General features: G+C 47.9%; 2 protein-coding genes across 5 annotated transcripts; one reads left to right on the top strand and one right to left on the bottom strand.

Annotated features, from left to right (window-relative positions):
- Positions 1 to 51: 51 nt before the first annotated feature.
- LOC122389105 (formin-like protein 18) lies at positions 52 to 3,739 on the bottom strand. 4 transcript variants are annotated; one of them, XM_043380795.1, is made up of 4 exons: positions 3,699 to 3,739; positions 1,741 to 1,813; positions 570 to 912; positions 52 to 320 (listed from the first exon to the last, which is right to left on the bottom strand). In XM_043380795.1, exons 1-4 carry the CDS (start codon positions 3,708 to 3,710, stop codon positions 116 to 118), a joined length of 633 nt encoding a protein of 210 aa, XP_043236730.1. In that variant the 5' UTR covers positions 3,711 to 3,739; the 3' UTR covers positions 52 to 115. The 4 variants fall into 4 exon arrangements, with proteins under 4 accessions (XP_043236730.1, XP_043236731.1, XP_043236732.1 ...); XM_043380796.1 differs by lacking the exon at positions 3,699 to 3,739 and adding an exon at positions 2,336 to 2,388; XM_043380797.1 differs by lacking the exon at positions 3,699 to 3,739 and adding an exon at positions 2,026 to 2,319.
- Positions 2,628 to 19,131, top strand: LOC122389104. Its single transcript, XM_043380794.1, has 2 exons — positions 2,628 to 2,775; positions 13,451 to 19,131. Exon 2 carries the CDS (start codon positions 13,519 to 13,521, stop codon positions 18,547 to 18,549), a length of 5,031 nt encoding a protein of 1,676 aa, XP_043236729.1. The 5' UTR covers positions 2,628 to 2,775; positions 13,451 to 13,518; the 3' UTR covers positions 18,550 to 19,131.
- Position 19,132: the final 1 nt, after the last annotated feature.

Raw genomic sequence — 19,132 nt, 5'->3', positions numbered from 1 at the left:
CTTTATCCGGCGACGCGCGTAAGGTATTTCTATCCTGACAAACGCCAGATCAACAAGCAAATACAGTTCATATTTCACAATTCACACGACCCGCCCCACTACCCCGCCCGAACCGCTACTTGGGCGGTTTGATCAGGTTATCCTTCTCCATCTCCAGCCGGATGAAATAGGGTAGCCGCTTGCCGTGCCGCTTCGTGGCCATCGGCAGTGTGGAGCTCTTCTCTATGATTTCGTCCATGTACTGGCGGGGATCGAAGCGCCGTGCGTCCGCGATCATGGCCATCTGCTCGGCTTGGAACGCCTTCTCGCGTCGGATGGACCTGCGCGAGACACCGGTGTCAGTGTCAGTGAGGGGATCGGCTGGGGGAGGGCGCATGGCGGTGAGTGATACCACGGCAGCATGCATCAATCGACGATGGTGGTGTGTGGTGGGGTGGAGCGGAAACAAGTGACAATGGCAGAATCTGGGGCTGGCAGCGTGAATGCCAATACTAGTCTCGGACAGTGGCACCTGACTATCCTGGGGCTCCACAAAGTAAAACCATAAATCAGGAGACGTCATCACTCACCTTCGCAGTTTCACTTTGGCCCAGACGTAGCGCATCCTTTTCCTCAGCTTCTTCAGCTTGTGTTTCCGCATCTTGCGCCTGCGGATGACCACGAGTCGTGCCGCCTGCCTGCGGCCGCGGTCGCCGCTGGGCGCCGGCGGCTGCACGGGCTCGGGCAGGGGCGGCGGCGGCAGCGGCCGCACGGAGGGCGCCAGCGGCGGCAGACGGAGCGCCAGCGGCGCCACAGGCGGGGTCAGCGGCGCGCGCAGCGGCAGCAGCCGGCAGAGCGCGCTCACCGCGGGCGGCGGCGGCGGCGGGAGCCGCTGGGTAGCGCCGACCGTAGCCAGACTGCGGACCGCGCCATCTGCGCCACAGAGCGACAGTCACACAATAATGATCACATTTTTTGATCCCACAATGATCCCACGGGCCACAATTAACACAATAATGATCCCACAAGTCACAACAATGATTACCATTTTTTTCACTGAAATCCTAGCTGTCCATTGAAGCTCATAACTTGTGTTTTATAATACAACACTTTAGGTCACTACATTCTTCTAAAACGATGGGGGTGGCCTCTTGACTACTCTGGAGGCATCTGCAACCACTACCCAGTGGGAACTTCCTAGCTGGCAAGAGTGCAGCAGCCAATGTTTTGCTAGAATAACAAATAGTTATAAAGAAAGGAGTGTCCTCTTATGGACACTCCTATGGATTTTACACTGATGTGTCCTTTTATGCATCATTGCTAGCCAGTTGATATGTAGCCTAGGATTAGCCTGATTGTGAAATGAGCAACTGTGAAATAAGCATGCCTTAATGGAGATGGGCTCAAAATGACCTTGCACTTGGCACATCCTAAAACCTGAATAAACAAACAAAAGTGGGTATTAGTAGAGCAGACATCACACAAAGGTTTTCCAACTAAGGAGAGGCGCTATGCTTGGAGGTACTTCTTTCTAACAAAACCTAAACAAACCTAAACTAACCTGACCTAACCTAACCTACAACCTACAACCTACAAACCTACAACCCTACCCTACAAGTTACAACCTACAAACCTACAGCGCCTCTCCTTGGTTGGAAATCTTCGTGTGACGTCTGCTCTACTAATGCCCAAAAGGGAGCACGAAGAAATGAAAACTATATACTATTTTAGTCTTGAATAAAAAGACAGGTCCTTACTCACTTTGAGAGGTGGGAGTTCTGAGCCAAACTTGAGTAAGAGCTCTGTTAAGTGCAGACAACATTGTTGCAGGAACCTGAAAAATCTGCAAGTGTTAAAATGGTGACAAGACCAGACATTGTCTAAAGTGCAACTCATGTTCAATGACTTGGCCAAATAATATTCAACATATACAATGAAATATTTTCTGTAGAATGCATTAGAAGCTTGAGCTAAAACTCAGAAAATTAGATTATTTAGATTATTTAGCAACGTAGCTTAGATTTCGAAGTAAGCATTTAGTCCCACCCGTGGAGTGCGGTAGTGGCCGGTGGTGACGGTAAATATTTTACAGGTGCTTTAAAACTTAGTTGCGCCATGAATAACTATCAGATATGAAATCAGGAGGCCAAAATACATCGTGTGGTATGTTTGTTATAATCACTTTGGCGATCGGACCTTATGTATATAAATACCGAGGGGACTAGGGAGGATACCACAATAGGCAGGTACAAGGCATAAGGTATAAGGTATACCCAGGTATACCCTTCTGGGGCTATCTGTAAGAATCTTGGGGGCTACCACATAAATAAAATCGATCAAATAACGTTTTATACACCTTCAAATAAAGTATGATTGTACTATGATTGATTCATTACTGGCTATGACTGGCTAGATTCACAATTGTAGTACGTCGTCCATAAATGTCTCGAGCCCCAAATCTCAAAATAAAGTAAGTAACTTTTTTCACCTATTTCAATGGATATATATTTAAAAAATTTAAGTGATTTCTGTCTGTTTTCGTAATTATCACAGAAAAATTAAAGTAATTTTAACAAATAAATGTACCATTCAAAATAGTTTCATCAGTTAAACCAAATCATCGTATAGGTGGCGCAGCTATCTTTTATCAACTGCTGCAAGTTGTTGACGACCGTTGGTGACAAAAGTTGGTGACATCTTTTCGTTTTTGATCGAAGGCCGTCGTCTTTGAATATTATTTGTTGGCTTAAAGGTCCAGTGTGATTTAATTTTGGATTCATAACTGGGCACACAGCGGTAAGTTCAAGTCTGCTTCTTGAGAAATGCGTAGGAAACGTTTGGCGGACATGAATAATGCCAAAAATGAAATTTTGCTGGCAATAGGCAAGCCTCTATTTTCTTTCATTTGTGTAATTGTCAACACCCTTACAACTGAAGTTTGTTGCCATTAGTGGGGGTTAAAGGGACCCTCCCACCTTAACATTAGATTTGAGTTGAGATAGCCAAAATGGGGTCCCTGGCTCACAATTACCGGTTTCGGCACTCACAACATCGAGAAATGCCTGAAATCGGAAATATTGAATTTCAAAATTGCAGCATTTTGATTCAGAGGGGCTAATGATGAGGAATACCCCTCTGAATGTGTGACGTCAGCGCAGATATCTAACGATTTTTAAATGTTTGACTAAAACGTTTTGTAGCACGCGGTGGTATATGCTATTTGCGCGCAACATCTGCCGCAAACGCCGCACTTCTAAAATAAAGTCGCTAGAAACAGCGGAGATCCCAAAAAAGTAAACAAAAGTAAAAGTCTAATATCTTGAAAACCGGTGAATATTTTTCGGTGAAATTTGGTAGATATTCGTTTTCGCTCTTTCTGAACCGAGCGACATCACTTTCATGCCATTTCATATACTTTTTTGAAGGTGGGAGGGTCCCTTTAAATGTGCGCCACCAGTAGTATAGGCTGCACGCTCTAAGTCCTGGAGCAATGTTTCACGGTCACTGACTGCCATCGCAATCGTGCCGACGACTCATAATGGGCAAATCTGGAGCATGATTGCCTCAATGTTGAGTGATATAATCAATTATAAAGTAGATGTCCTAATGTTTTCAATGGCATCAAAGTTTTCTTCTACCCTGATGACAACTTGATATTGCTGCAATCATGAGCCAAAATTGCCCATGATTAAGCCCATTTTTAAGAGCCTCGCTCTTACCTTGCCACACATACTCGATGGAATCGGGACCACCAGGCCTAGTGGCCTCATTACTGTTACCCGATAACCGATAAGCCATTATCAGCAGGGAGAGATTTGGTCAACTGGGTAAATGTCAAGATAAAGTCCTAACCAGATTTCATTGATAATTTTTTCACATTTTTACATTATTTGACATCTTGAATGCAAAACTGATACTCATATGTGATATGTCTCGCTAATAAAAGAAAAAAACATAATAAACCTGAACTAACCTTACCTACTTACCTAGAAGGGGTAAGTAAGAAAGATATGCTGCTACACGTACGCACGTACATCCGTTAGCACATTTGCTTTACTCTTAGGTGAAGGTATGTATAGTACCTACGCTCAAGATTAGTAAATTATATAAAAATTACCTATGACCTAATAATATCAAAATATGAAATATAAAAGGATTTCGACAATTGTTGTAGTCAAACATGACTGATGTGCCGTTTAACCTGCGCACGTACTGAGGTCTGCGCCAACTTAAAGGGTGTCCTAAAAATAATGTCACACCTTTCCAGCATCAATTTCATGAAAATAACAAACTTGAGAGGCGCACTTTTCTTACATATGCAACCCACATTCTCCCTGGTGCGGGCAAGCATACGGTCCGGGACATCAGACATCAACATGTCTAGCTTCTTTGGACTGATCTTAGACCAGACAGATTGAACGTTCCTGGTCAGCGTGCGTTCAGGTTATCCTGGCGCCGTTTTGCTCACCTCTTACAGGACGATCACTCAAAGATTTTCTATCAGCGACAGGTCGGGGCTATTCGCCGGCCATTGGTCCTTCTCCCAGAATGCTGGGAAGTTCATCTGTACCAGTCCTTCGTCGTTCTAGCTCGATGAGCCGGGGCGCCGACTTGTTGAAAGATGGCCCTGGACATGTTCAGCGGAAGTTTCGGCTGGAAACGTGGCTTGTTGGGCTTCAGCTGTAGAGACATCCTCCGGTACCGATGGATTGTCAATTTGAAGACTGGATGAGTGTTGGCAATCAGCCTCCTTGTCAGTTTCCTTGTGGATAAGCCCGTCTTTAGCTCCGCACTCCGCGATGACGATCTGCGCTATACCCGGCTGGCGGAAGTCTTCCTGCCGCGACCTAGCTTGTTCCCAGGCGTCTATCCGCTTCTGTCGCGTGATAACCAGCGCCAAATCGTGCGACAACTCGTGCCCAGTACCTCGGCGACCTGGCCGTGGGTCATGCCACCGGCAACCATGCCGACTACCCCGTTGCGGGACGATTTGCTCTGCAGTTTCGCCATCCTGGACACCTGGTCCGCGCGCGCTGGGTACTGCCCCGGAAATGACCTCCGTACACCCCTTGACCGATCAGGGTCACAAAAATTCGAAGGTCACGTGACTAGAATGTAGCCAATATAGTCTGGGAGCCAGTACCGGTGAAATTATATTGATATTGCGCAGTAGAAGGCAAAATAAAGGTTGTGGGAGGGTGTGACATTAATTTTGGAACACCTTGTAGAACCTATCGGTGGTGCTAGATATGGAGATAGTTTTTCTCGAACAACTTTCGAATTAGTCAAGATAGGAACAAACTAAGGGCATCATCGTGATCCTCTCGTTAATCCGCATCAAATGATATATATGTTGACCTCGAAAGGTCGAGGTCAAAGGTTGACCTCGAGGTTATCATATATATCATTCGATGCGCCTTGACGAGCTGAACACAATAAGACCACCCGCGCGGCTGTATCTTGTTCCTGTACGGAGTTATTGGCAAAAAGACCTTTGGTGCCCTTGATGACGTCACATGACCTTACAGCTGCCTAACAGCAAAACAGACCTCAATGTAGTAAAGGTTGATCGTATATGAAGTCATGTATGGTATATGGGGCCATTCCAACCCGTTTTAGTTGTAAAAACAGGGAGTTAATTTTCCCACCACTGACTTATAATGGGGAGGTCGAGAAGTTGACCTGACCTTAGGTCATCGTTATCAGAATTCCGAGATATACAAATTGTAGCTACTAATGACCTAATAACATCCTGCGACTTTCAAAGGCCTCCGACATCTACTGTAGCTCTGGCACGGTGACAAAGTTGCAAAAAAGTGACTTGAGGTTGGGTCATTCAAAGTGACCTGGTGACCTGACCTTAAAAGTTAGGAGGTTCAAACTTGCACACCATGTGTAAACTTGATGAGAGAATAGTCGTACCAAATTTCGCGGCGCTACGCGCCGCGGTTTTCTCGCTATTCACGAAAAACCTCCGGGGGGGGGCGTATAACCGCCCCCCCCCCCGTCGGTGCGCGGGTTAATAACCGAGACAAAGAAGGTAAATAAAAACACTGGGTACCTATTTACAAACTCTACGCCAGTTACGTCAGAGTTACACATTTTATGCCCGTGCTTACACAGCATTGGTATGCTATATACGCTTGTGCTCACACAGCATACGTGCATGCTGTACTGCCACATAGGGAGGGCTCAGGAGACAGATGACGTCACGGTGTGTCAAGGTTTTGTCGATTTTTATGACTTTGCTGTGCAGTAGGGTGGCCATTTTTTTGCAAAGTACACGGAATCACCTCTCCTAGCCTCGATTCTGATGCATTTTTTCATGCTGATTCCGAATCCGTCGAGAAAAATGAAAAATTCGTAAAAATTTGACCCCTGAACGTCCTTGAAGATTTTGGATAAAGTGAAAATATCGACGTCTCACTGTCTAATCGAAAGTTGCGTTGTGTTTAGACTACACAGTTTATATGAACGTGAAATGTGGTCTGTTGGCGCCACAATGCCGCTAAAACCAGCAATATTATTCATTTGGTTTAGCAACAGCGTTCAATAATATCCGCACCCTTTGGGGCAATCTGCCTCTGATGGCGAGTATCGAACTAATAGTGATACACGTCTGCCTGTAGGTGGCAGCACTGTTCCCCAACCTTCGATTCTTTGATAGGTCATTGTGATATCATTAACACGTTTTATCATCATGTTTTCCTTGCCAAAAGATACAATAACCGTTAATCTGATTGTCTGAAAGAAATTTCAAGCATCAGTGTGTCATTTTCCTTTCCTAAACAATGTTTAAAATGAGGTAAAATAAGGTAAAAGCAAACAATCTGGATGAAACGGTAATAGCCCATGGTAAACACGATTACACAAGGAATCGTGTAGGGGAGAGTGGGGCAAAGCGGCCACCCGGGGCAAAGCGGCCATCCATCGTTTTAGCCCTCCACAGCTGGGCCCAGTTTCACCAAGCTCTGTTTGGGGTAGTTTCGGCGAAACTACCCCAAACCAGTTTCACCAAATGGGGTAGGTTCTGATTGGCCACTTCCAAACTACCCCATGGGGCAGTTCTTATTTTACCCCAAATTTGCCATGCAAACAGATGCTCACGGTCCGTGAGCATCTGAACAAGCCAATCAATCAGCTGTTTGCCGGCAATTCTACCCCAAATATCCGACCAAAATTACGGCTGACATTCGTGGGGTAATCTGTGAATATGATACGAATTGTGAGCAAGAATTGACAGTAAAATAGTAATAAGAACATATTTTATTGAAGTCCAATCACCTGTCATGTTTGAATATGCATTATTCATAGCATAGGTACTTCAAGTTTCATCCAAATATTTTACTGCATGTAGCCTGCACCACCTATGCTTGTGATCTGCATTGCAACACCCAAAAGAAGCATTATAGATGTTAAGCAAAAGAAGCCCATAGCTGAATGCCAGGATTTTTACTTTTTTAACTATTAACCCGCGCCCAGATGGGGTCTGCCGAGCAACGCGGTCTGATGGGGGGGGGGGGCATTTTGGCCCCCCCCCCCTCAGATCTCGAGAACCACGCAACATAGCGACAAGCGGTAAACGGTGTTGGATAGCCCCAACAGGGAACTACCTTGTGACCCAATTTCATTGACCTCGGTCAAACCGATGACGTCACAGGTCAGGTCAAAGGTCGAATTTTCACCGTTTACAGGCATTTCAAGAAATGCGTTGTAAAATCGTGTAAAATGCATTTCATTGAAAATCATCGAAGGGGAAATGTTCTTCAAACACATATTTTGCTATTTGAGGTCACTGATACCAGGTCAGGTCACAGAGGTCAGGTCACTGGGAGGTCACAATATGAAAGTGTCGTGTGATACATGTTTTATGGTCCATTTTACATGACAAATGCGATTATGTGGGTCAGACAGACTTTAGGGCCAGCTTAGGTCACGTTTTGGTCAAGGTCAGGTCAAGGTCAGGTCAAGGTCAGGTCAAATTAGGTCAAATTTCAAAATTGATATTTTTGCATAAAAATGGGTATCGATTCGATGCAGCTCGTCACGGGGAGTTCAATGGTGTTCTCCGTTTTGCGCTACGAGGTCTAGAATTGCTAAAAATTGAGTTCAAAAATTTGACGTCATCAATTTTTAACAGTTTTTTCGCTATAACTTGGCCAAAAACAGAGGTATCGATCTAAAATTTGGTATGTATATCGAAGAGCGCAGGGACTATCACATATATTCCGGTTTTTTTCGAAATTCGAAAAAAAATGGAAATTTTTTGAGTTTTTCTAAAAAAATCAATTTTTTTGATTTTTGGGGGTCAAAATCCAAAAATTTCAAAAATCCGAGATAGCAGTTTTGTAGCGCCGTCTTTTCTCTACACAACCACATAAAGAACTTTAAAATTGCTTGTGAACTGTAGAATTGGTGAGCGTTTCAAGATGTCATGTTTTTTGCTCATTTTTACTCGAACATGACCTCAGTTTGACCTCAATAACTCCTGACCTGAGGTGACCTGTGACTTGAAATTTTGTGTGAAGGTGTCAAATTGATGTCCGGTAAGGTACCCAAAATTTGGCGGCGCTGCGCGCCGCCGTTTTCTCGCTATTTAAGAAAAACCACAGGGGGGGGCCAAAATGGCCCCCCCCCCCCCATCAGGGCGCGGGTTAAAGGTTTTCCTTCAACAGTGACCTTGAATACCGGATGAGGAAGCCTTGAAATATAAACAATAAAAATGCACATTCTTCACGGTGGTTACATGCTGACGATGTGTCTTGTTGAAAGGATCATAGTACTTCAACTTGTGTGATCTATTCAAATTATCATTCGAGGCCTATCTATATGCCTTACGGTCAATGTGCAAATATCCAGCAAATGTCAAGACGATCACAACTGAAATCAAAATAAAAATACCGTACCTAAATCAGCAAGAGAATGTCGTGCATACCTATGTAGGTAATTCTCATTAGAAATAAAAAGCATATGGTGCAAGTAATTCGTAATAAGCAGTTGTTAAAAATACCAGGCCAAGTGGATTCGATACTTTCCATATCTATTTTTTTTATTTTTGTCGCTATTGTGCATATCTCAATAAAGTTGCGTTAAATGTGCCGTGCATCTGTAGGTACTGTATGTATTTTGTAATGCACATTAGAAATAAAAGCATCTGGTGCAAAAGATTCGTAGTTAAAAGTCGTCAAAAATACCAAGCAAGGTGTATTCGATACTAGTAAAACATGCACTAATTTACTAAAACATTCTAATTATAAAACACTAAACATCTAATCTAATCTAAAACATCTAATTTAAACATCTAATATAAACATCAAATTTACTAAAACACTAATTGATTTTAAAACATTCGATACTATTCGATAATAAAACATGCCATTGTTCTGTAACCCAAGATTACTTTACTACTCCTGTAACCTATCCATCAAGATTCGCGGTTGTGCATTGCATTCCGCGAATCACCAAGCTGGCTATGTGCCCGACTGAGCTAGTGGGCTCATTACTGATACAGCTTCATGAGATGTGTGACTGCAACCTTTCTGCACTCCTCGGGGTGGCAGCAGGGCGGCCGTGCAGCGACCGTATCTACCCCCAACGGGCTCCCGATGGCCTAGCTGACTCGGTTGCCTTCCTGATGAGTCGCCGGGACCAAGTATCTCGCCGCCTGCTCCGGCTATTGACATGCCCGGAGCGGGAGTGAGTGTCGCCTGCGACATCAATGTGTGGCCCCTGCTCACCCACTGTCATGCTTTGTGTGATGTTTTGTGTGTGCCTTTTTTTTCATACTTTCTTGCCAACTTTGGTGCCTAATAAACTATGATGATGATGATGATGATTCCTTTCTCAATAAAGTTGTGAATCTTGGAAACTGAGGTGCCATTGTGCCATCGTTACCAAGGTGATTGGTAGACAAATACAAGAAGCCAAATCAAATGTGTTCTTCATTTCACGCCGTCGTGAAATGAAATTCTCGACCAATCAAAACGTTCCGTTGTTTTGCTGATGCTGCTTGCTTAGCAAACATTCACAAGAGACGCCGAAACTACCCCATGGGGGTAGTTTGAGCTGGTGAAACTGGATTTTACCCCATGGGGCAGAATGGAAATCTACCCCATGCCGAAATTACCCCACTTGGTGAAACTGGGCCCTGGCGTCAGTTCCAATTTATGATTTCCAATTATACTTCTCTTTGCGGTCGTTCGAATGAGCCAGACCGGGGTTTCAGGCCCATCGCCATTGTTCTGTGAAACACGGAAAAGCATTTCTTGCCAGGTTACCAATTATGTTTACAATTTTTAAATGTTATTTTATTCCATAACCGTTTGGAATTTTTATAAGCGTTTTTGTCCATGCATTGCGTGGTTATCGTACATGCCTTCTACCAATTTTAATGCTTTTTACCCCACTAATAGCTGAGCTGGAATATTTTTGTCTCGGACGGTAGCGCGGGGCAAAGCGGCCGGGGCAAAGTGGCCAGCCCCCAATTGGCCATAAGTTGCTTCCATCTGGATGAAAACATTATTTATATTCAAATGTGTCGTCATGCATTCATCTTGGCCACTTTTCGGTTACATGAGTTACCAAATTATGCAATTAAATGTTTTCCAAGAAAATTCTTTCTTTGTTTAGCGATAGGTGGGAAGATAACAAAGTTAACATCCATCTTCCTTAAACCTTGTCACCATCAAATACCCTAGTCGTGCATGAGGCAACTATTCTGTTTCTCATATCGGGACTTGAGAAGTCGCAAGTGGCCGCTTTGCCTCAGGGATGGGGCAAAGTGGCCAATATGCTATAGGTTTAAAGTTTTGTCAATATCTCCCATATGTGAACGCCTTTGGAAATGAAACGCAGTTGGAATAAAAGACAATTTAATAGGGATCACATTGGTATAGAAAGAATCTTTCCAAGTTTAAAAATCAAGCGTCGGCATCGTTAGAAACGTTAGGGTGGCCGCTTTGCCCCACTCTCCCCTACGACACGTTTCGTTCAGTAGCATACACGGGACGGGATGCACCTAGATGCTCAGCGAGCCCCACCGGCATTTGGTTTGGTCGTAAGACCCTATGACTTGATTAAACCCAGCTGCCGGCCCGCAGTGATGTCGTTGGAAGATTATGCAATCGTAGACTAGAGCCGATGGCGTTGTGCGGCACTGATGTGTCACGGACCAATAAATCCCATCATTTAACAGGTCACCGGTGAAGTATGGTTATGCACTTACTTGCCTGCCCAGCGCATTGACTCAATGGTGGCCAAAATCATGAACTGTCGAACAATAGGCGAGATCGCTAAAGCGTCAGACTCTAACAACTGCACAATCTGAAGGGACCAGCTTGCTGTTTGACAGCGCACCGGAATCAGTTACCGGAACATCCCGAGGATTTGTCCTTCCTCGCAGATCAGCTCGGTGCCAGGCATTAGCACATCAGCCATTCGTTAGGCAACAGCGGGATACTGGAAAGGACAGGTGAAAAAACCGGCAGCGCTGCTCCTCTGCTCTGTGCCGCTGCTCGGCAGAGTGAGACACCCTCCAGTGGGCCTTCTGCCTCGCTACATTTACACTTCCTCTGCGGGAATTCGCTCATTGTGGCTGGCAGTGAATCCGGTATAGTTAGGCGACAGGTCGGGTCCGCTGAAAAACAGCCAGCAAGGCCGTCTCCGACTTGGGCCGCTCTTCTCATGAGGTCAGTGTCTGCAGCGACACGGTCTCCGCGGCGCCGCGGACGGCAGTTTCACACCCTCCAGACAGGCAAGAAAGCGCGTAACCATACATTAACCTCATCGGAGACATGTTTAATGATGGGCTTTATTGGTCCGTGACACATCAGTGCCGCACAACGCCATCGGCTCTAGTCTACGATTGCATAATCTTCCAACGACATCACTGCGGGCCGGCAGCTGAGTTTAATCAAGTCATAGGGTCTTACGACCAAACCAAATGCCGGTGGGGCTCGCTGGGCATCTAGGTGCATCCCGTCCCGTGTATGCTACTGAACGAAACGTGTCGTACACGATTCCTTGTGTAATCGTGTTTACCATGGGCTATTACCGTTTCATCCAGATTGTTTGCTTTTACCTTATTTTACCTCATTTTAAACATTGTTTAGGAAAGGAAAATGACACACTGATGCTTGAAATTTCTTTCAGACAATCAGATTAATGGTTATTGTATCTTTTGGCAAGGAAAACATGATGATAAAACGTGTTAATGATATCACAATGACCTATCAAAGAATCGAAGGTTGGGGAACAGTGCTGCCACCTACAGGCAGACGTGTATCACTATTAGTTCGATACTCGCCATCAGAGGCAGATTGCCCCAAAGGGTGCGGATATTATTGAACGCTGTTGCCAAACCAAATGAATAATATTGCTGGTTTTAGCGGCATTGTGGCGCCAACAGACCATATTTCACGTTCATATAAACTTTTTAGTCTAAACACAACGCAACTTTCGATTAGACAGTGAGACGTCGATATTTTCATTTTATCCAAAAATTTCAAGGACGTTCAGGGGTCAAATTTTTTACGAATTTTTCATTTTTCTCGACGGATTCGGCATCAGCACGAAAAAATGCATCAGAATCGAGGCTAGGAGCGGTGATTCCGTGTACTTTGCAAAAAAATGGCCACCCTACTGTGCAGTAAATGATTTTTTTTAGGCTCTAAGGGAGTCTAAAGGTTAATATCAAACTGCCTTAGAGTATAAAATCCTCGGAAGATTAATATTGGCGAAGATTGGTAGACACCCGCTGACGTCATCTGTCAAGGTCACTGATGTAAACAAACGGCTAACCATTCTACCTCCTATATACGGCCTTGGCTGTACCTACTACCTATATATGAATAATGATAGGTGCTTACGATTTGAATGGTATTTTGAAGCGGGATGGCAACAAACTTTCATTGTATAGCGTCAGTGAACCTAGAAATGAAATAAGATAATGGTATGCAGCTAAAATTTTGCTATTTTTGGCCGTATTTGTGTCCTTGGACCTTGATCTCATGCGCTGGCACGGGTGCCTTCACTGCTAATTTGCCTTCAATGACCTCTGGTGACCTGACCTTTGACCTGACCAAAAAAGCGACTGAAGTGATTTCGTCATTATTTTTTGCCCTCTTTCGAACGCCGCCTTCCGCGTATCGCTACGTGGCGAGCCGAGTTAGAAGGGGGGTCTTCAAACACCCCCCCCCCAGCAGGGCGTGGAAATCCAGGACCCCCAGCTGGGAGCGGGTAAACTGTTAAGAGTTGTTTTTGTAAAATATGTAGGTACCTACCTAATTTATAATCCCCAGCACGTGGGACGTTTTGACGTCGCATACGTTATCAAGTACTTGATCACCTCTGATGTCTCAGATCAGTTGACTTTTTAAGGTAAAGCTTGATCAATTAACTGAGCAGGAATCTGATATCGATTGCTGTCATAACCGGGTCAAAGTTTGATATCCTTTCTGCATTCTGTCTCCAGGGCTTGAACATGTCCTACACTTGAGGGGCACCTGCTGAAGAGCAAAGGCCAGACTGCACCAAGAAATCATGGCATCTGCTGGAAAGAAAAGCTTCAATGCATCCCTTTGTGAGCGCTGCTTTGAGGTTTTCTTTTTGAAGAAAGCATATGAAGCCCACATACAAAAATGCTGTGAGCCTCGGCCAAAGACTCCAGACGTCAGCAGTCAGATAGGACACTCGGCTCTTGCCAAGTGCGCCAGTTGTCGACGCATTTTCCTCGGAGGCCAGCACCTGGAAAAGCACATGAATAAAGAACACAGCACCAAAAAGGTCTTAAAGACAGTCATACTTTGTCATGAGTGTAAGAAGATTTTCACAGATATCCAGGCGCTGGCTATCCACCAGGCGGAACAGCATCCTCAGGCATCGGCTTCTTCGCCTGCTGCTTCAAAGAAACGGACGGTAACTGTGCTACGGAATCAGGTAACTGGGTTGCAACCGAAGTCGGCACCGAAAGCCGACGTTGCACTTGAGGCAAGAGATTCCGCTAAAGAGTCAGGGTCTTCTACGACACCTCAATCCAATTCAAGATCAGATTCTCAGTCTGATCCAGAACCACAGTCAAACAGTGAGCAACCGGAGTCTGACACAAACGCACCATCAGTGGGCTCTGGGTCAGGCCAGGCGTCTGACGCACCAGCGGACGAGGTGTCGCGTTCGGCGATGGATGTGGAGGGGGGCAGCTCACAGCTGCTGGATGACCAGATGGGTGGCGACGAATCCAAACTGAGTGAAGTGCAGCCTGATGTGATAGACAAGTCCTCCGCCAACAAGTCGCTTTCGCCAGCCAAACCGGTAGACACCGAAACCCAGGCGTCAAAAGTTCTGAGGGGCCAGACGACCGCAAAGTTGGGTAACATGTCTGCCGATCAGCGGACAGGTGGCTTAGAGACCAAAACTGGGCCTCTTCCTACGACCTCTCGCTTAGCCTTCGCCCCCACCAAACCCAGAGTGTCAACTGTTTCGGCAGCCAGCCCCAGTGTTACTACTGCCAGCAGCTCCAAGGCTGCCACTCTTGGCCCTCTTTTCGCCTGCCGCTCCTGTGACTTCAAGTCAATGGACAAGGATCTCATGATTCAGCACATCGCCGACAAGCACGGCCCCCAGTTGCCTACAGTTGTCTCAAATAAGTCTGCCTCATCGCTAACGAAAAAGCCGGTCCGTGAGGTCACGCTATACGCATGCGGGTTATGCGACGCCAAGTTTCCGAGTGTTGAGGTGGTGAAAGCGCACATCAATGCCAAGCACCAAACTCCACGGGATGTTACGACGCAGAACGCGGACGTCCGCCGGGACACGTTGTGGTCGACACACGAATGTGTGCAATGTGCTTCGTTGTTCCAGCCGTCGGTACGTCTGCGCGACATCTACATGAACCTCTCTGAGTGGATGAACCACTTCTACCAGTCACATGGCGCGACAGAGAAGGTGACCCCCAGGAAACAGTTGGAGCTGCGTCCCTGCCACCGGTGTGGTCTCGTGTTTTTCAGTAAGGCCACGCGTTTACATCACAATGTGATTTCGCATGACGGAAAAGATCCCGAAATTGAAATGCAACGGAAGCAGCGAGAGGAGGAGCGTGAGCTGGTGAAACTGACCTCAGCTGAAATCACACCCAAATCGCTGCCCGCAAAAGCGCGGTCGCGGGTGATCGTCGACTCACTGATGAAAGCCTCCCTTGTATCGCGCACGACGCCGGCAGTGGTTATGGACAAGGCCGCCGCACGACGAGCACAAATCAAAGTGTTCGCTGCCCGGTCTGGTGCTCCAAATCGTGTGACCAATGTCGTGTTCAAGTGCAGCAAGTGTGGTGGCATGTTCCCTGACGATCCGTCATTTGAGCGGCACGCACGTGAAGTACACAGCAACGAAAGTGGACGCGATGAACGGCCCGACCCACCGCCCGCTACTGTCCAGTCGGATCCGCCAATGAGCACAGAAGTGACAAAGCCGAACTTGCTTGAGCAGCGCGAGTGTTCCGACTGCTCTAAACTGATGGAGTCTTGTCCCCGGTCAAACGGGCTGTTTGTGCGTCGCGATGTGTGGGAGCGCCACGTCAACGAAGTGCACGTGCACCTGACGAGATGCGTTGGCGTGAGGATCGTGATGCATCCGTGCCCGCACTGCCCCCGCCTCTTCTTGAATCCACACACTCTCGAGGCGCACAAAACCAAGCTGCATGACACGATGCTAGGCCCTGTGGATCAGGCTGATGTTGACGCGTGTACGCCAACAAAAACGCTTGAGTGCAGTCGCTGTTCGCAGCTGGTGCAGAATGCCGACGGATTGCGTTTCCTGGATGGAAATGTCTGGAACACTCACTTCGAGACCGATCATAAGGAGCTACTGCTTTGTGATGGCAAAGCTGGTGAGTGGGAGCTGTTCTCTTGCTCTAAGTGTCCGCGCCTCTTCTTCAACGAACGTGACTTGCCCGTGCACGAGGCTCGCCAGGCCTTTATGCATATGACGATGCCGATCAACGCCAAAGTAGTCACTCAGAAGGGCGGCCCTCGCGTTGTGCAGGACACGGAGATTCTGTACCAGTGCGCCAACGACCCTTGCTCGTTCACGTGCAAAGAGCATGCCAAAATGGTTGAACACTTTCAGCAATGTCGAGTGCTTCCACTGGTGAAGGTCGGTGAAACACTGCTCTTTAAGACAGTGATGGTGCGCAAGCTTAAAAGGCCACGCCACTCGAAACCATACAACCGAAGTGCGACTCGACGTTTGGAGAATGTGATGAAGAAACTTGCGCCTGACGGCGGTGCCAACGGCGATACCGCAAGCGTTACACCCAACGCTGAAGGCAAGGATTCTGAGGCGGCGACGGCGGTCACTCACATATTGGCGGAGTCGGAGCGGATCACTTCCAAGACACCGGCCGTGCTCGAGCTGGACCCTGTCACTTGCCAACCGCGCTTGGCCCATTCGTTGGAGGACTCTGAGGACGTGCCAGAGGCAGCCGCTGAGGACGTGCCAGAGGCGGCCGCTGAGGAGGAGACTGTAGCCGCCGAAGAAGCTCTACAGGAACACCCTGACACTGGCTCCCAGCCCACCCGCATGGATTTTGCCTGTAGCGTGTGCCAGATGCGCGGCAGCAGCAGGAATTCGATTGCTGCGCACATCCGTCGCGACCACAAGCGAAGTGACGGCACCTACGGGCCTGATGAGAACGTTGATAAGCGACAAGAGCAAGTGAAGAAGTACAAGCATGCCTACCTGTGCGCCGAATGTAAGGAGATGGCCAAGCCGTGTCAACGCACCCGCGACCTCTTCTTTGAGAAGGCAGCATGGCTCAACCATCTGGCTACTACCCACAACCCACTGAGCTTCTCGGAACTGGATCGTCTCGATTTGCACGAGTGTGAAGAGTGTGAGCGGCTTTTCCTCAGTTATGCGTCTCTGAAGCGTCACTCTCGCGCCTTCCACGAACCTGGAGCCGAGAACTACCAGCCTCCTCGGACGGCCGCGGACAGGAGAAAGAAGCACAAGTTCAGCTGTTTCGAGGAAGGATGCACATTCACGTACCACCGAGTCCCGCGGCTTCGTTCTCACCTTATCGCGGAGCACAACTTCGATTTGGCGGTGCGTGAAGTGGTCTTCAACAACGAGCATGACTTCCAAGAGTGGAAAAAGACGCTTGAGCTCTCGACCAACGCATATTTTATGCAACGCTCGAACGTGAAAAGCAAGCGAAAGAGTGGCACATTCGAAGTGCGTTACTTTGGCTGCTCTCGGGTCATGGCCAACCTGCCAACCTACAAGGAAAATGGTAAGAAACGTTCGCTGCCGTGGCAGGTGGATCTCCTGAAGGATGACATGGTTTGGCGATGTCCAGCGTTCTTAAAGGCTGAGGTGGCTTCGAGCTCGGCATCTGTCAGAGTGAGCTTCTGTCCCAACCACTACGGACATGAGATGGACCCATCGTTTGGTCGGTTGAGCGACGCTGACGAAGCCGAAATCGGTGGCATGCTGCGCGCAGGTCTCAGTATCCAGGACGTGCTGAAACGAATGCGAGAAGAAGGCAGGCTTCAAGGTACGCCGAGTCGCAAGCAGCGTGTCACTGAATTCGAGATCAATCGCATCTTCGAGAAGTACATGGGCATGAAGCCACCCAAAGCAAAGCGGTACGATCCGCTAGTGGGCAAGGCGGTCAGTCGGTCGTTGGGGAAGGTGACGGAGTCTTCGAATCTCGCCTGGAACGCGGAACTGATCAGCTCGTACGACGATGGCGCGATGACAGCTGAAGACACCGCTGGCGACGAGCTGCCTTTGGACAACTCTGACGAGGCCATCGACGAGAGTGCCGGCTCACGGGATGTGTGGCAGCGCGTCTGCGGCGAAGATGGGTGTCACTTCACAACCACCAGTGTCGGATTCCTGCGCAGTCATCTGCGTCAGCGTCATGGTTTCGCCATGCACATCGACACGGCTGGTTTCACATCCATGAAAGACTTCTCGCGTTGGAAGCGCAGCCTCGAGAAGCGCACTTGTGCAAAGTACTTGTGTTACAAGACGGTGGCGTCGTCGGATCCGTCCGATCCCGTGGTTACGCAATATTTCACGTGCCACCGCTCCGGACTCAACTCGCTGAAGAGAGCGCCGGGTGATGCGCCGCTGCCGCGCCGTCTCGTGCTCTGCACTGGCTACATGAAGGTGCGGATGGACAACATTACCGGCGAGGTGGCGTGCGAGTACTGCGCCAGTCACTACGGCCACGACGCCCGGCTGGCTGAGCGGCGGGCCTCGCGGCACCGGTCCACTGACATGATTCCGATCGACTTCGAAACGGTCGAGGAGACCGTCAGCGCGTCGCCGACGGGCGCTGGTCACTTCATGTCCCCGATGGCCACGCGCTACAGCTTCGTCCACGATGATGCGGCAGTTAGCGACCAGGAGATGGAGCAGCCGCGGCAGAAGCGGCCACGCGGCAGGCCCCCCAAGAAGAGGACGGCCGTGCCGCGCCGCAGCCGCGGCGGCAAGAGACGCCGCTGGGAGGAGTTCGAGGAAGAAGAGGAAGAGGAAGAGCAGCAACAGGACAGCTCTGATTCGGACTAGTGGTCTGTGCTGTAGAATGCGATGTTATGCAATGCGTGTGATTGGATCAAGTTGTCTGTTTTCTGCATTTAGCATAGAGCCTGATGAGCACCTTCTTTTGTTACCCCGGGGATGTGGCGCTGTCGCGTGATCACATATTGCGCGCGATCATTCAGAGGGTCTTGGGCTGCTTTCGCGTGTTGCTATCACCCCGCTTCTTTCCTTGTGAGTCGTTGTTTGTGTTATGCCTTACGGTACCTAACCATAACTATATCGAGCCCCAGACAACCGCTCACTGCCGCCTTAGATGGGTGTCGAAGCGAGCGACTAGCGCCGCATGTGTTTGTTGGGCTACATGCCCCCAGAGCGTGTACAAAGAGTGGTCACGAGGTATCGTAATGGCGGTTGAAAAACTGCTTAGAAGTTTTGTGTGATTGAGGGATTTGTGTACAGTTGATTTACTCGTCCACATGTCGTTCTCGTCCGTGAATTCTGCAGTGTTCACTGAGAGTCCGACTAACGCAGCATTCTTCTTAAGTTGACGTGTGGATGTATGGTTGAGCAGCATCTGCCATCGGACAATACACGCATCATTTGTGTTTAT

Source organism: Amphibalanus amphitrite, unplaced genomic scaffold (genome assembly GCF_019059575.1).
Source record: "Amphibalanus amphitrite isolate SeventyFive unplaced genomic scaffold, NRLGWU_Aamphi_draft 000344F_arrow, whole genome shotgun sequence".
NCBI lineage: Eukaryota > Metazoa > Arthropoda > Thecostraca > Balanomorpha > Balanidae > Amphibalanus > Amphibalanus amphitrite.
This window is presented reverse-complemented; position numbering and strand designations above follow the sequence as displayed.

What these genes read in the sequence shown, in the direction of transcription:
- LOC122389104 (XM_043380794.1), top strand. Translation starts at nt 13,519, where the DNA reads ATGGCATCTGCTGGAAAGAAAAGCTTCAATGCATCCCTTTGTGAGCGC.
- LOC122389105 (XM_043380795.1), bottom strand. An exon ending in CAGAACTCCCACCTCTCAAA is followed by an intron (nt 913 to 1,740) that starts GTGAGTAAGGAC and finishes TCTGTGGCGCAG; the next exon opens with ATGGCGCGGTCCGCAGTCTG. An exon ending in GCCAAAGTGAAACTGCGAAG is followed by an intron (nt 321 to 569) that starts GTGAGTGATGAC and finishes TGTCTCGCGCAG; the next exon opens with GTCCATCCGACGCGAGAAGG.